This window comes from Sinocyclocheilus grahami, unplaced genomic scaffold (genome assembly GCF_001515645.1).
Source record: "Sinocyclocheilus grahami isolate Dianchi unplaced genomic scaffold, SAMN03320097.WGS_v1.1 scaffold131.1, whole genome shotgun sequence".
In the NCBI taxonomy this organism is placed as follows: domain Eukaryota; kingdom Metazoa; phylum Chordata; class Actinopteri; order Cypriniformes; family Cyprinidae; genus Sinocyclocheilus; species Sinocyclocheilus grahami.
Window position 1 is genome coordinate 1,128,908 of NW_015505310.1, and position 15,863 is coordinate 1,144,770.

At 36.5% G+C, this 15,863-nt stretch overlaps 1 protein-coding gene across 1 annotated transcript in view; it reads right to left on the reverse strand.

Annotated features, from left to right (window-relative positions):
* The window catches only part of usp13 (ubiquitin specific peptidase 13), a 46,034-nt gene that overhangs the window by 15,524 nt on the left and 14,647 nt on the right, over positions 1 to 15,863 (reverse strand). Inside the window, exons 12-19 of the mRNA XM_016279571.1 lie at positions 13,967 to 14,120; positions 13,660 to 13,834; positions 10,360 to 10,448; positions 9,680 to 9,802; positions 8,078 to 8,104; positions 7,734 to 7,877; positions 2,372 to 2,538; positions 117 to 309 (exon numbers count right to left, since the gene is read on the reverse strand). Of these exons, the coding sequence (XP_016135057.1) occupies positions 117 to 309; positions 2,372 to 2,538; positions 7,734 to 7,877; positions 8,078 to 8,104; positions 9,680 to 9,802; positions 10,360 to 10,448; positions 13,660 to 13,834; positions 13,967 to 14,120 (1,072 nt within the window). The remainder of the gene's footprint in view (positions 1 to 116; positions 310 to 2,371; positions 2,539 to 7,733; positions 7,878 to 8,077; positions 8,105 to 9,679; positions 9,803 to 10,359; positions 10,449 to 13,659; positions 13,835 to 13,966; positions 14,121 to 15,863) is intronic.

The window sequence follows — 15,863 nt, forward strand, 5'->3', positions numbered from 1 at the left end:
GAAAAAGAAAAACAACATCAGCAATGAAATATCAAACCAGCAATGTATGCAGACAGTGTAATCCTCAGTATGTGTTGACCACTGTTTGTTGAACTCAGTATTCGGTAAGCACTTACGCCCGGGTCCGTCTCTGACACGGGGGCTGGACAGGTCCTGATCTGGAGACAGCGAGGAGTCGCTGTGGGCATTGGCGTTTGAGAAGCTGTTATCGTTCGGCTCTGTGTCTGCCGTGTCTGACATAGCTTCACTCTCGTCCTCACAGTCTGGGTGTGTGAATATCCAGTCAAGCGCTCGCTCCAAGTTGTTGTTCTGTAGTCAGACAAGAAGTAGAATACAGACAAAATGTGACCTCATGGTATTGTAACTCATTGTTTATTCATTGTAACAAAATACTCTCATCACTTGAGAACAGCTAAATTCACAGACCAATAATGTGTAGGTAACTAACAACCTAACTGGACAAAAACATGGCAAGCTTTAATTTCACAAGAAAACACAGAACACCAAAATTATATCCTCAGGCAAAGAGCCATTTTTAAATTGCTCGGACAAGTCGAAAGTCCTTGATTTAACTGAGGTCATTCTAGCATGGTCAAAAGACTCATTTAGGCATAGGCACTAATCTGAAATAGCACCGTGATTCACTACAAATGCCAGCACTGAAAGCAAATAAGTCCTGACGCCCTCATCCTTTTCTGGACAAATGTGAACGACATAGGTTAAAGACGTCCACTTGTTACTGCGCTATTATTGGCTGCTTGAGAGGCTATTTTTACACACACATACACACATATCACAGACTTGAAAAACACAATCACAATGTCTAAAACACAAAAAGAAATATCCAAGAAGAAGCAGGTCCTACTATGAAGGAATAATGTTTAAATATTTGACAAGAAGATCTGAGAGGTTACACTAAATATAGGAGTTACTGAAAACTAAAAATTCAAAATATTAAAGAGGAAATTATGGAGCAGCTCAAGTACAATAATGCACTTTTTAAGATGTTTTGTATGAAAGAAGTCTTGTGTTCACTTGTTGCATTTATTTGAGTAATATTTAAAAATAACTTTTAATAGGCTATATTTTAAAATGTAATTTATTCCTGTGATGGCAATGCTAAATTTTCAGCAGCTATTACTCTACAGTCATGGCCAAAAGTTTTGGCAGTGACATACATTTTGTGTTTTGCAAAGTTTGCTGCTTAAGCTGTTGTGGTGTTCATTCACATTGTTTCTAGATTATTGTGTAGAGTGATGAGATGCATTTTAAATAATTGCTAAAAGCTTCATTGGCCAAAAAATTTACTTTTCACAAAAAAAAAAATTCACTGTTTTTTGATCCTGACACAAAATGACCAGCTAACATTAATTGACTAATCATATCAGCAGCACATGTGAACGTGTGAATGAGTACTAGTCAGGTTAATCACCGTCATACTAATTAGATTGTAAGAGCAGACTGATTGCTATAAATGGGAGGGAAGAAGCGCTTCCAATCATTGTGTTCTTGTTAGCAATGGTTACCTCCAAAGAAACACGTGCAGCCATCATTGTGGTGCATCAAAATGGCCTCACATGCAAGGAAATTGCTAACCATTTACCGGATCATCAAAAGCTTCAAGGAGAGAGGTTCGACTGCAGTGAAGCAGTCTTTAGGACGTCCCAGAGTGCCCAGCAAGTGCCAGGATCATCTCCTCCTGAGGAGTCAGCTACGGAATCGTGTCACCAGCGGTGCAGAGCTTGCTTAGGAATGGCAGCAGGTTGGTGTGAGTGCATCTGCACGCGCAGTGAGGTCAAGACTTTTGGACAACGGCCTGGTGTCAAGAAGAGCAACAAAGAAGCCACATCTCTCCAAGAAAAACGTAAAGGACAGACTGAAATTCTGCTGGAAGTACAAGGATTGTACAGCAGAAGACTGGTGCAAAGTTACTTTCTCTGATGAAGCTACCTTACGACTGTTTGGGACATCTAGAAAATCGATTGTTCGGAGAAGAAAAGGTGAACGCTACCATGAGCCCTTGTTTGGCCATGACTGTGTACTCCTGCCTAAGAATGAAATCAAACAATTTGCAGCAAGTAACAGTTCAAAACATGAATATCCTACATACAGTGGCCCTAAAAAGTACCCAGACACTTTTGGACACTGTATGAAATGCATGAAAAAAGTGCCATCCGCAAACAAATAACATTTGAACTTTTAGTGCAACTAGTCTCAAGGTAATTTTTAGTGGATGTATGGAGCCAGATCCACTGAAGTTCATGCAGGTGTCCTAGAAGTGTAATCACAGGTGTATGACATTCATATATTTTTAGGCGTCCAAATTCTTTTCGGGCCACTGTACATGAAGCAGATGAGGCAGCACACTCACTGTGGCTTTGAGAGCCTGGATTGTGTGATGTCTTGGGAAGCCCATGGAGGTGAGGATGGAGATGCTCTCTTCTGGAGGCTGGTTGTCCAGTGCACTGGTAGAAGGGAGGCTGGGGCTGGGCAGGTCTGGTTCCATGTAAGTGGGAACTGCCAGAGGCTCGGCAAAATCTACAGTTGGTTTCAGAAGAGACGGAAGAGTTAAGTTGTCTGTCACACATATATAGCATTATTACATGTGTAGATTTATTCACCAAATGTGCAGAGGATGAAAATATCACACTCACTGCTCTATTGAGATTACACAGATAAACTGGAAATTCAAATGAACACGAGCCATGTAATCCATTCCCTGTAGTCTGCAACTAATCCTTTAATGTTCAAGATCAAATGCTGTGTCACACACACACACACACACACACACTGTATGACACCACCATGTTTGACCGTTAGCAACTACAAACTGACCAGCCTCAGTCCTAAACGAACAAACATTCCAATTAAGTATTGAAGGCCATCCTGTGCACCATGCCTAACAACATGATATATGACTTGATATATAATCACAAAATAGGTTCCTTACCTTAAAAAATGGCTACTATATAGGATGGCCATACGTGCCATTTATATGGGACAGAGAATGATCAAAGCGATGCAAATACGAGCACGTTAGGTGTGTTTGTTTGTTCATTCGTTCGACTTGAAGTGTCGCTGCGCAGACCAATCATTGTATGACACCAAAGTACAGCAAGAGGGATTCGAAAGCATAAGGAGCCGTCTGCCATGCTCTCCCGAATGTCATACAATGATAAATCTGCACAGTGCAAACAGCCAAAACCTGGATATTTTAGGCAATATAGAAATCCTGGCAAGGATTTTACGTGTCCCGTAAAAATGGCCCGTATGGTCACCCTACTACTATATATGAAATAAGTATACAAATTAAATAGAAATGTAATTAATAATTAAATATTAAATTAAATATCAGAATCAGAAAGAGCTTTACTGCCAAGTGTCTTTACACACACAAGGAATTTGTCCTGACTTGGTGACAGGAGCTTCCAGTACAGAAAGTAGACATAGTGCAGACATACATATAATAGACATAAATATAATGAAAAAAATCTAACTAATAATACAGTAATAATAAAGAGAATAGACAAAAAAAATTAAATAATAAACAATGTAGCAATAAAATATATAGGCAGAATTTGACTGTGCAAATGTGCTATTTAAAGATGAACAGTGTTGAGAAGTTATGTACAGATGTGCAGTCCTGAGACTGTATTGAAATATGTATTATTGATATAAACTAATAAAAATACATAATATGTATAATATATATATATATATATATATATATATATAAACATTATGAATACATTTTCAAATTAAAAGTTATTGTGTTGTGTAAATATCTAATCAAAGAGAAATGTATCTCTCAAGTTTCTTTTTTAATATCTATTACCCATTTTTGCCTTGACTAATTCCTTTTTCAATTTGCAATTTTTTTTTTTTATTCGGCAACCATGCATTAAATTGATTAAAAGTGACAGTAACGATTTTTACATTGTTGCAATAAATAAATGACCAAACAAATAAATAAATATGAATTGTCTGTTTATTAATTTAAAAAAACTGAAATTATATAAGGCAGAGCAGATCAAACTATTTTAACTTTTTAATATAAAAAGTTAAGATTTCTGCTTTCCTTAGACTAGCCATATATCATCTCACAGTACACAGTACTAAATAATTAAGGTAAGACTAAAAAAATCTCTGTATATTGCACACTATATTAATAACCACTGTCAGTAGCATCTATATAGGAACAGGCCCAGCTGTAGCTGTGGAGCAGACGTAAGCCACACGAGTCTAGGAGATGCAAAGCTAATGGGGTTTGGAGCGCTTAAGACTCTGCATGTGTGTATGTCTGATTCTGTTCGTGATCTCAGGTGGATGCTTAACTGGGGCAGGAAAGTGAGGAGAACAGAATTCCCAGCTCACAGGTGATGCTCAAGTGTGAGGACGGTGTTTACTAGCCAGAAGCACAATGATAAACAATGGTGACTAGCAAGAGACTTGAAATACCACCTTGTGTAGACTTGAATCTACTCAACTAGAACATTCTGAGTCTAATAATATAGAGCACCTTAGATCTAAATTGCATTTGGATTAATTACTTTGGCATGAATCTTTCCCCATCACTGAAAATACACAACTCTTTACGTCACATGCATTTACCTTATAGCCTAGCTAAGTGACATGCTCCAAACATAAAATATTCCCCTGTGGCTGAAACCCAGATAATGAGCCTCACGAAGCACACCCGATTTCTGTGGCTTATTTATCTTGAATGCAACATAAACGCAGAGGCAGACAGTAACTAAGTACATTTACTTGAGTATTGTACTTAAGTACACTTTTTGAGTATCTGTACTTTACTTGAGTATTATTTTTTCTGGGAACTTATGAATTTAACTTCACTACATTTGAAAGACAAATATTGTACTTTTCACTCCACTACATTTCTATCAAGATCCTCGAAGTAGAAAGTCGTAAGCAGCTTTGAAAGTTCTGTGTGTGACATCAAAGTACCGCAAGAGCGATTAGACAGCATTTAAAATGTTTGTTTTGATGTCAAATAAGTCTTGCTGTTTTGATTTTTTGTTAAAGCAGTGTAGCTGTTGTACAGCTACAGTTGTGTTGCTGGGTTTTAAAGCATGTTTGATTTTTTTTTCTTTCTTATCAGTCTGTATTTACAGCAATTTCACTGTCCACTCTGTTCACATAGATGTGTCCAGAGCTGTGAGATCACTACCATCCTGCTTTTGTGGGGGTGGGTAGGGGTGTTAATTTTTTCCCCCATAGGTTTTTAACATTCTAAAAGCTCTTTATTCCAAAGATACTACAAGCTAGTCAGTGTATTCAGTAGGTGTAATGTACTGTAAGTTGCTTCAGAAGTATTGCAAGTATTACGTACAACAATAAAACAGTGCATTGACATAAAAAAAGGAAATTTATTTTTGGTACTCAAGTACTTTTAAAAGCAAGTACTTCTGTACTTTTACTTAAGTAAAAATCTGTCTTTACAACTTTTACTTGTAATGGAGTAATATTTGACCAGCAGTATCTGTACTTTCACTCAAGTAATGGAGTTGAGTACTTTGTCCGCCTCTGCATAAATGACAGTTAAAATATCTGTTTGCTTTAAAGGAACACTCCACGCTCATTTTCCAACTCGCCTAGAGTTAAACAGTTGAGTTTTACCGTTTTCGAATCCATTCAGCCGATCTCCGGGTCTGGCGGTAGCACTTTTAGCTGCAGCTTAGCATAGATCACTGAGTCTGATTAGACCGTTAGCATCTTGCTCAAAAATGACTAAAGAGTTTTTTATATTTTTCCTATTTAAAATTTGACTCTTCTGTAGTTACATCGTGTACTAAGACTGACGGAAAATTAAAAGTTGCAATTTTCTAGGCCGATATGTCTAGGAACTATACTCTCATTCCGGCGTAATAATCAAGGAACTTTGCTGACGTACTATGGGTGCAGCAGGCGCAATGATGTTACGCAGTGCCTGAAAATAGTCCCCAGCACACTCCCTGTGCAAGCAGGTGATCACATTGGTTATGTTGACGGAAGTTAGCCTATTTTCAGGCACTGCGTAATATCATTGCACCCGCTGCACCATCCTAAAACGCCTCATTGAAACACGCCCCTACAAGTCTACGTCAATGTGTGGGAAGATTTGCATAACACCGCCCAAATGTTCACGCAAAGAAAGAAGCTTTGATTCTTGCTGTAGTATTGTTGCCGCGGCCGCCACCATGTCGTGAAGATGCTGTGTGTTTCGTTGTGAAAGCGAAACTACTTTGTTTGGCCTTCCGAAAGAGGACACAACTAGAAATCAGTGGTTAAGTTGTATTTACAACACTGTTCCAGAACACTTCAACCTAAATATTCAGATGTGTGCAGCACATTTTACGGTGGACTGTTTCCTGATCCTGGGAGAGTAGCCTACAATGCCGGCTGTTCTGACTCACAGCCTGTAAGTATGTTTTCATATTTAAAGAATTTGCCACTGATGATGTGTAGAGTAGCGCTTGTTGTTTGTCGTTTCTCTGATCACAAATGCAGTCATGGTTTTATGTTTACGCAGCGCGATACGCAATGCAACGCGTAAAGAGACAGTATAAGTCATTATAATCAGTAATTATGTCCCCACTGGATGCAACAAATGCCTCGTTCATAATGGGTTTTAATGTTTTTGTCTCTTCGCTCCGGCCGGGACACTGCATCACAGTATGGTAAGGGGCGTAACATTTCAATCACACGCTTGAGGTATTCAGCCAATCACAACGCACTGGATAGCTGGCCAATCAGCGTACACCTTGCTTTTCAGACCGATGAGCTTTGTAAAGGCGGGGCATAGAGGTGCAAAACTAATGTACAGTATGTGGAAAATAATGTGTTTTTTAAACCTTAAACCACATAAACACATTGCATTACACCAAATACACAAAATAATGTTCTTTTTAGCAATGTCATATGACCCCTTTAACAGCAGAAATCGTGGTGAAAAATTAAATTACCCATGATGCTGTAAATAAAATTCCAATCCAATCAGAGAATCGCAGCATGTGAATCTCACCAAACCATGCCAATTTTGAATACTGTTGGGACTATACACTTCATATAGTAATATAATTTTTTTTTTCATATTCAATATTTGAATTTAAGGACTTTTGTTTTATAAACAGTTGTGATACTGTGTTGATTTGCCATTTGATTTCCCATGAGGCCTAAAGCATATCAGCTGAGAATCACCTTAATAAATATTGTTGTGAAACCGTGCTTGAGTTTTTGAAATAATGCCAATTGGATGGCTAATATGCAAATGACAGTAAGTTCATCTGAGTTAAAAGTCTAAAATGTCTACAATGAAAGTGTTCCTTTCGAGGAAGCATGTAATTAGGTGACAGAGTCTTCTGCTCAATTAAACTTTCCCTCGCACTTCACTTCAAACAAAATGGCTACAACCTTTTAGCCAGTGGAGCTAAAATGGCAGACACTTGAGTGTCTTCCCATTGATTACTAGACTATGTGACCAGAGCCATTAGAACAAATAAGATGTTTAATACCATCTTAGCTGCACGTTTTAGGCCATAACAAATGTATATAATTTGCTACTTGTATATGGAACATTTTATAGTTTCACATAATATATTTTTAAATATTACATATAACATAACCATTACTACTATTACTATTTTAAGTAATGCTTTTATATAAAATAAGGGAAGGACACAGGGGATATGCCTTTGTTCAAAACGTGTCAGTTCAGTCAAGATACGAGGCCCTACCTGGCTCTTCCATGTGTGCTATTATCCAGTTAAAGGCCATCTCTGCCCCCATATTCCCAGTGTAATACACTGCCTTCCGACAGGCTTCCAGAGGGAAACCCATCTCTGCCAGCTGCATCACGGATGATTCATCTATTTCTGGAGCTGAGGAACAGGTAAAGAGAATAGTGGCTTCAAATCAACATCAGCAGCCCTTAACTAACAATAAATACACAGAGCATTTAAAATCTTCAAGAAAAAGAACTGACCATTTTACAAGACTTCTAATACTGTTCATCGAATAAGTAATTTTGTAGTGCATGCATTTTGTAATTGTGCACATTTGCAATCTAAGTGGTACTTACATTCCAAAGAGTTGTTTGTTGTACTGTCTGAATACAAAAATAAGACTTAGTCAGTACAAAGCAAGGCGTTTTACAATTTGATGGGCAATTTTACAATAAAATGGGCAGTTTACAATTTCAAGCTGGCTGTTTTCATTATATTTCACTACATAATATTTCAACAATTTTAAACAATGGCAAAAAACGTCTCGGGTTACTTATGTAACCATGGTTCCCTGAGGGGAATGAGACACTGTGTCCTCTAGGGGTCGCTATGGGGAACGCCTCGTCGTGACCCGTGTCTGAAGCCTACATTGAAAAAACACCAACTTGTTTGGCCGGCGACAGCCATGACGTCACTACCGTCGCAACTAGTACAAAATAGGCTCCGGTAGGGTAACTTCTTTGTCTGAAGCTTGTGTCCGCAGCATGGCACAAAAGCTAGAGGACGCAGTGTCTCGTATACACAAAATAATGTTCTTTTTAGCAATGTCATATGACCCCTTTAACAGCAGAAATCGTGGTGAAAAATTAAATTACCCATGATGCTGTAAATAAAATTCCAATCCAATCAGAGAATCGCAGCATGTGAATCTCACCAAACCATGCCAATTTTGAATACTGTTGGGACTATACACTTCATATAGTAATATAATTTTTTTTTTCATATTCAATATTTGAATTTAAGGACTTTTGTTTTATAAACAGTTGTGATACTGTGTTGATTTGCCATTTGATTTCCCATGAGGCCTAAAGCATATCAGCTGAGAATCACCTTAATAAATATTGTGGTAACTTCTTTGTCTGAAGCTTGTGTCCGCAGCATGGCACAAAAACTAGAGGACGCAGTGTCTCGTTCCCCTCAGGGAACCATGGTTACATAAGTAACAGGAGACGTTCCTTTTCGTGGAACTTCGAACTGCGTCCTCTAGGGGTCGTTATGGGGAACGGTATACCCACGCCGCCATGCTGAGGGGAGTGCAAGCCAGAACCATAGCGAGCAACTAAGTTCCAACTACACCATACCGCTATGGGAGTTGCCCCTGTCCTGGACTTAGACGGCTGTCAGTGACATTACTCCCTACGGCCAGAAGCCTAGGCTGCCAAGGGACATTACTATAAAGTTCCACGAAAGGGAACATACAACACTGATTATAAGATTTTGTTGTTTTTTTAAAGACTTTTCTTATGTTCACCAAGACTGCATTTATTTTATCAAAATTAGAAACTAGTAAAAGAGTAAAAACAGTTATAATGTGAAATATGATAAAAATTTCAAATAATTGTTTTCAGTTGTAATATACTTAAGATGTAATTTATTCTTGTTATGGCAAATCTTTTAAGTCTTCAGTGTCACATGATCCTTCAGAAAGCATTCTAATATGCCGCTTGGAGCTCAAGAAACATTTTTTGGTATTATCAACGTTGAAAATAGTTGTGCTGCTTATTTTTATAGAAACCATGATACACTTTTTCAGGATTCTGAAGAGTGATGAATAGAAAGAATTTATTTGAATCCATTGATCCATTTTATTAATTCTTCCTGAATAAATTAATTTCTATCAAAAAAAAATAAAAATCTTATTGACTCAAACTTTTGAAAGGTAGTCTAAAGGTTCTCACCTCTGGTGTCTTCAGGAATGACAATAGGAGGTGTAAGGTCAGGCAGCTCCTCTTCTCCAGCCTGTAGCCCTGTGGCCCGGAGGCGATTCAAGTCCAGGAAATCAGGTACATCTACAGAAACATCTGTAGCACATAAAAAAAAAAGATTTTGAAGGCAATTTTATATATTATAAAAAAAATTTACTGTTCATTGATACATTCAGAAGAGACTCTCGGAACAGATTCTGGGCATTATTTGTTTCCAAAAACCTTGCCAACATTTTGCTGACCACAGGTTCCAAAAATGTCTCATGTAAAAACACAGTGCTAGAGTACCCTCTGCTGGACAAGGGAAAAGCTCTAGTGTGCTGAGCAAACACAACACCTTGCAAACTGATAGTCTTTTGAGGCAAGCAATCTTGATGCATTGCTCAACATGCATGACATGTGATGGTCAGAATTGCACAAGAGAGCATGTGATAGGCAGCTACAGATGACAAACAAGAACATGACATATCAATAAATCTGCTTTGACGGGAGCAGGAGGTACAGAGAATCAAAAATCCTTTCAATAGGAAAAATAGGATAATCCAACATTTTTTACATGCATTGCATGCTTTTGTCAACAATGTGTTAATTTATTTACAACAATTTGAAATCAAATATACAACGTCAAACTAAAAGCACTTAAAATTACACACCTAACTTTTTGGGCACCCAATCAAGCCCAAATGTGAACTTCTTTATTTGCACAACCATGTACTCTGGGAAGGATGCGAAACGAGAAGTCCTGAGGAGAGAGAAAGATATAATCTCTTAGAGCCTGCATTTATACATATATTGGGATTTACAGGGGGTGTATATATATACACACACACACACACACTGCAAAAAATGCTTTTCTTACTTAGATTTACTACTTACTTAGAAGTCTTGTTTTCAGCCAAAATATCTAAACATTCTTAAATCAAGAAGGATTTTCTAGACAGGTAAAAATTACTGTCTTGTTTTCAGAAAAAAACGTGTCAAAATTAATTTAGTTTTTGCTTAGAACAAGCAAAATAATCTGCCAATGGGGTAAGCAAAATAATCTTATTTCAAACAGAAAAGATTATTTTGCTTACCCCATTTTTGCAGGGTATATACTGTATATATATATATATATATATATATATATATATATATATATATATATGTATTAGTGCTGTCAAATGATTCATTGCGAAAGTTTTTGTTTACATAATATATGTATGTGTACTGTGTATATTTATTATGTATATATAAATACACACACATACAGTATATATTTTGAAAATATTTACATGTATGTATATACATTTATATTCTTATATTTTATATAAATATAAATATATTTAATACATACACATAACATATTTTTCTTAAATATATACATGCATGTGTTTGTATTTATAAATACATAATAAATATACACAGTATACACACATATATTATGTAAACAAAAACTTTTATTTTGGATGTGATTAATCGCGATTAATCATTTGACAGCACTAAACAGCACTAATATATATATCAGCACTAATATATATATATATATATATACACTGCCATTCAAAAGTTCCTACATTGTTAATAAATCAGCATATTAAAATGACTTCTGAAGGATCATGTGACACTGAAGACTAGAGTAATGGCTGATAAAAAATTCAGCTTTGCGTCAGGAATATATAATATTTTAAAGTACATTACAAAACGTAAAGTAAATTTTTTTTAATGGCATTAATATTTCACAATATTACTGTTTTTTTGGTAACACTTTAGTATAGGGACCAATTCTTATTATTAACTAGTTGCTTATTAGCATGCCTAATATTAACATATTGGCTGTTTATTAGCATTTATAAAACACATATTGTGCATGACTATATTCTACATCCCTAATCCTACCCAATACCTAAACTTAACAACTACCTTACTAACTACTAATACGCAGCAAAAAGAGTTTATTGAGGCAAAAGTTGTAGTTAATGGTTTGTTAATAGTGAGAATTACACCTTAAAATAAAGTGTGACCATTTATTCTGTATTTTTGATCAAATAAATATAGCCTTGATGAGCATAAGAAACTTCTTTAAAAAAACATAAAAAATCTTACAGTTCCCAAACTTTTGAACAGCAGTGTGTTCAAATATATATTAACAAAAATATTGTAAAAATAACAAAAAGATATTTCATAAAGATATTTTATAATTAAATGCCAATTTTTTTTATTGTAGATGTAAACGCCATGATATTCTTCTAAATTTTGGAGAATGTGTTTCAAGTCCTTCGAAGGTCTCAAACCAGAACCTTGCTTACTTCACGCCGGCCGACTTGGCTTGCAGTGCAGAGCTCCAGAAGTCTGGAACATTCTCAGGCTCAGTGAAGGCTTGCAGACAGGCAGTGAAGGGGATTCGGGCTCTCACCGGCTCTGGAGGGGGCCGCATGTTCTCCTCAGCTTCCTTCCGCTTACTCTCATATGCTATTAACTCCTCTGTACAAACGACAAAACCATAAGCAATTAAAACACCATTAGGTCAACCAGCACATTAGATGCATTGAAAAGACCTAAAATAAAATGTTGTAGTGCAGGAGCAATGTTTAACTCAGTTGTAGAAGGCATTACCTCTGTTGCTGGCAGCCTCCAAGGGTACAGGAAGCTGCATAAAGTAGTCCACTCGCTGTGAGTAGCGCACGTTCTGTGTCTGACAGCACTGCACGCGCTCCTCAACTAAGAAGCGGAACACATCGCTGGGGTTCTCTGAGCCTGAACTGTTCCTCTGGAAATGGCAAAACACAATATCACCTACAGAAAGTTCTCTTCTGTTGAAGCCATGGCACAGTGGGTAGCACTGTACATTATAAGAGCTGTTTTGCTCATGGAAAAACAGGTTTGAATCTGACCCGTTCCCATTTGCCTTTTCTCCTTAACTTTCCTATCTACTTTTCTGGGAAAAGCCTATAAAATGTTTTGTTGCAGCACTAAGAACCTTCAAAGACAGACAGCACTGAATACATTAAAGGGATAGTCCACCCAAAAATGAAAATCATGTCATTATTGATTCACCTTTGTTTCAGTCCAAACCTGTATGCATTTTGATCTTCAGTAGACCACTAAAAAAAAGATATTTTGAAGAATGCTGGTAACTAAACAGTTTTGGTTCCCAATGACTTCCCATTGTATTTTTTTGTTTATATATCAGCACTAATATATATATATATATATATACACTGCCATTCAAAAGTTCCTACATTGTTAATAAATCAGCATATTAAAATGACTTCTGAAGGATCATGTGACACTGAAGACTAGAGTAATGGCTGATAAAAAATTCAGCTTTGCGTCAGGAATATATAATATTTTAAAGTACATTACAAAACGTAAAGTAAATTTTTTTTAATGGCATTAATATTTCACAATATTACTGTTTTTTTGGTAACACTTTAGTATAGGGACCAATTCTTATTATTAACTAGTTGCTTATTAGCATGCCTAATATTAACATATTGGCTGTTTATTAGCATTTATAAAACACATATTGTGCATGACTATATTCTACATCCCTAATCCTACCCAATACCTAAACTTAACAACTACCTTACTAACTACTAATACGCAGCAAAAAGAGTTTATTGAGGCAAAAGTTGTAGTTAATGGTTTGTTAATAGTGAGAATTACACCTTAAAATAAAGTGTGACCATTTATTCTGTATTTTTGATCAAATAAATATAGCCTTGATGAGCATAAGAAACTTCTTTAAAAAAACATAAAAAATCTTACAGTTCCCAAACTTTTGAACAGCAGTGTGTTCAAATATATATTAACAAAAATATTGTAAAAATAACAAAAAGATATTTCATAAAGATATTTTATAATTAAATGCCAATTTTTTTTATTGTAGATGTAAACGCCATGATATTCTTCTAAATTTTGGAGAATGTGTTTCAAGTCCTTCGAAGGTCTCAAACCAGAACCTTGCTTACTTCACGCCGGCCGACTTGGCTTGCAGTGCAGAGCTCCAGAAGTCTGGAACATTCTCAGGCTCAGTGAAGGCTTGCAGACAGGCAGTGAAGGGGATTCGGGCTCTCACCGGCTCTGGAGGGGGCCGCATGTTCTCCTCAGCTTCCTTCCGCTTACTCTCATATGCTATTAACTCCTCTGTACAAACGACAAAACCATAAGCAATTAAAACACCATTAGGTCAACCAGCACATTAGATGCATTGAAAAGACCTAAAATAAAATGTTGTAGTGCAGGAGCAATGTTTAACTCAGTTGTAGAAGGCATTACCTCTGTTGCTGGCAGCCTCCAAGGGTACAGGAAGCTGCATAAAGTAGTCCACTCGCTGTGAGTAGCGCACGTTCTGTGTCTGACAGCACTGCACGCGCTCCTCAACTAAGAAGCGGAACACATCGCTGGGGTTCTCTGAGCCTGAACTGTTCCTCTGGAAATGGCAAAACACAATATCACCTACAGAAAGTTCTCTTCTGTTGAAGCCATGGCACAGTGGGTAGCACTGTACATTATAAGAGCTGTTTTGCTCATGGAAAAACAGGTTTGAATCTGACCCGTTCCCATTTGCCTTTTCTCCTTAACTTTCCTATCTACTTTTCTGGGAAAAGCCTATAAAATGTTTTGTTGCAGCACTAAGAACCTTCAAAGACAGACAGCACTGAATACATTAAAGGGATAGTCCACCCAAAAATGAAAATCATGTCATTATTGATTCACCTTTGTTTCAGTCCAAACCTGTATGCATTTTGATCTTCAGTAGACCACTAAAAAAAAGATATTTTGAAGAATGCTGGTAACTAAACAGTTTTGGTTCCCAATGACTTCCCATTGTATTTTTTTGTTTATATAATGGAAGTCATTGGAAACTGAAACTGTTTGTTTACCAACATCCTTCAATATATATTTAATGTTCCATAGAACAATAAAGGTCATACAGGTTTTGAAGGCCACACGGGTGAGAAAAAAAATGACAGGATTTTAATTTTTGGGTGGACTATCCCTCTAACATCCAAAATCATGACATAAAACACAATAGCGGTCGCATAATTCATAGTTCTACAAAACAAATTGTAAACAAATCAACTTTCGATTTAAATTTAGGCATCTTTAGGGAGAGCTCAGAATTAGTCCATAATTAAGATCAACGAGGTCATCCTACGGCAGTTCCGCTATTCTGAGGCCATACGGAAATATACCAGCCCTCCTCTATCAAGTCTTCCACTTGACCACTGAGCAGAGAACAAACTTGCTGAGGATGTAGAACCCCTCACTGTTCACAGGCCTTATGCTATTTCACACAAGGCACAGCTGAGGGCAGCTACAAATAAACCAGTCAACATTTCTGAGTACTAAACATTTCAAGAGATAGCTCTGTCTTGGTTTTATGAAGCTGATCCCACTTGGTTTATGTGCACTGTCAGGAACAAGCAAATGTCAGCAACGATTAGGTCTTGATCAGTTCATCACTTCAAAACCAAACAGCTATATAAATATATCTAGATTTGAAAAACTTTACATGAAATCTAAACGGACCCTTTTTATCTCTATTGTGAATGCTTCTATCTATATTGTGAACAGATCTCTTATTGTTATGTCTATTGAGAATGATTTGTTGTATTGTGAACAATTCATCTGTGAATGTTAGTTTAAATATAAAAAATGTCCACTGAGTCTCTAGTAGGCGTTCCTACTCGACCTCTGTATCTAACTATATTAGGTGGACGATCATTGCTTGCACTCCCATTCGTAGCTTCTACATCACATCACTACTTACTCATTCAAACATTTGGTGTCAGTAAGATTTTTTTAAGAAACTAATACTATTCAGCAGGGATGCATTCAATTGATCAAAAGTTACAGTAAAGACAATTATAATGGAAGATATGCATTTCAAATAAAAAATTTTTTTTTTTTACTTTCTATTTATCACATAATCTTGAAAAAACTAAATCACAGTTTCCACAAAAATATCAAGCAGCTCAACTGTTTTCAACATTGATAATAATAAGAAATGTTTCTTGAGAACCAAATCAGCATATTAGAACGATTTCTGAAGGATCATGTGACACTGAAGACTGCTGAAAATTCAGCTTTCCATCACAAAAATGAATTACATTTTAAAATATAAGAAAACAGTTATTTTAAATTGTAGTAACATTTAACAATATAAAAA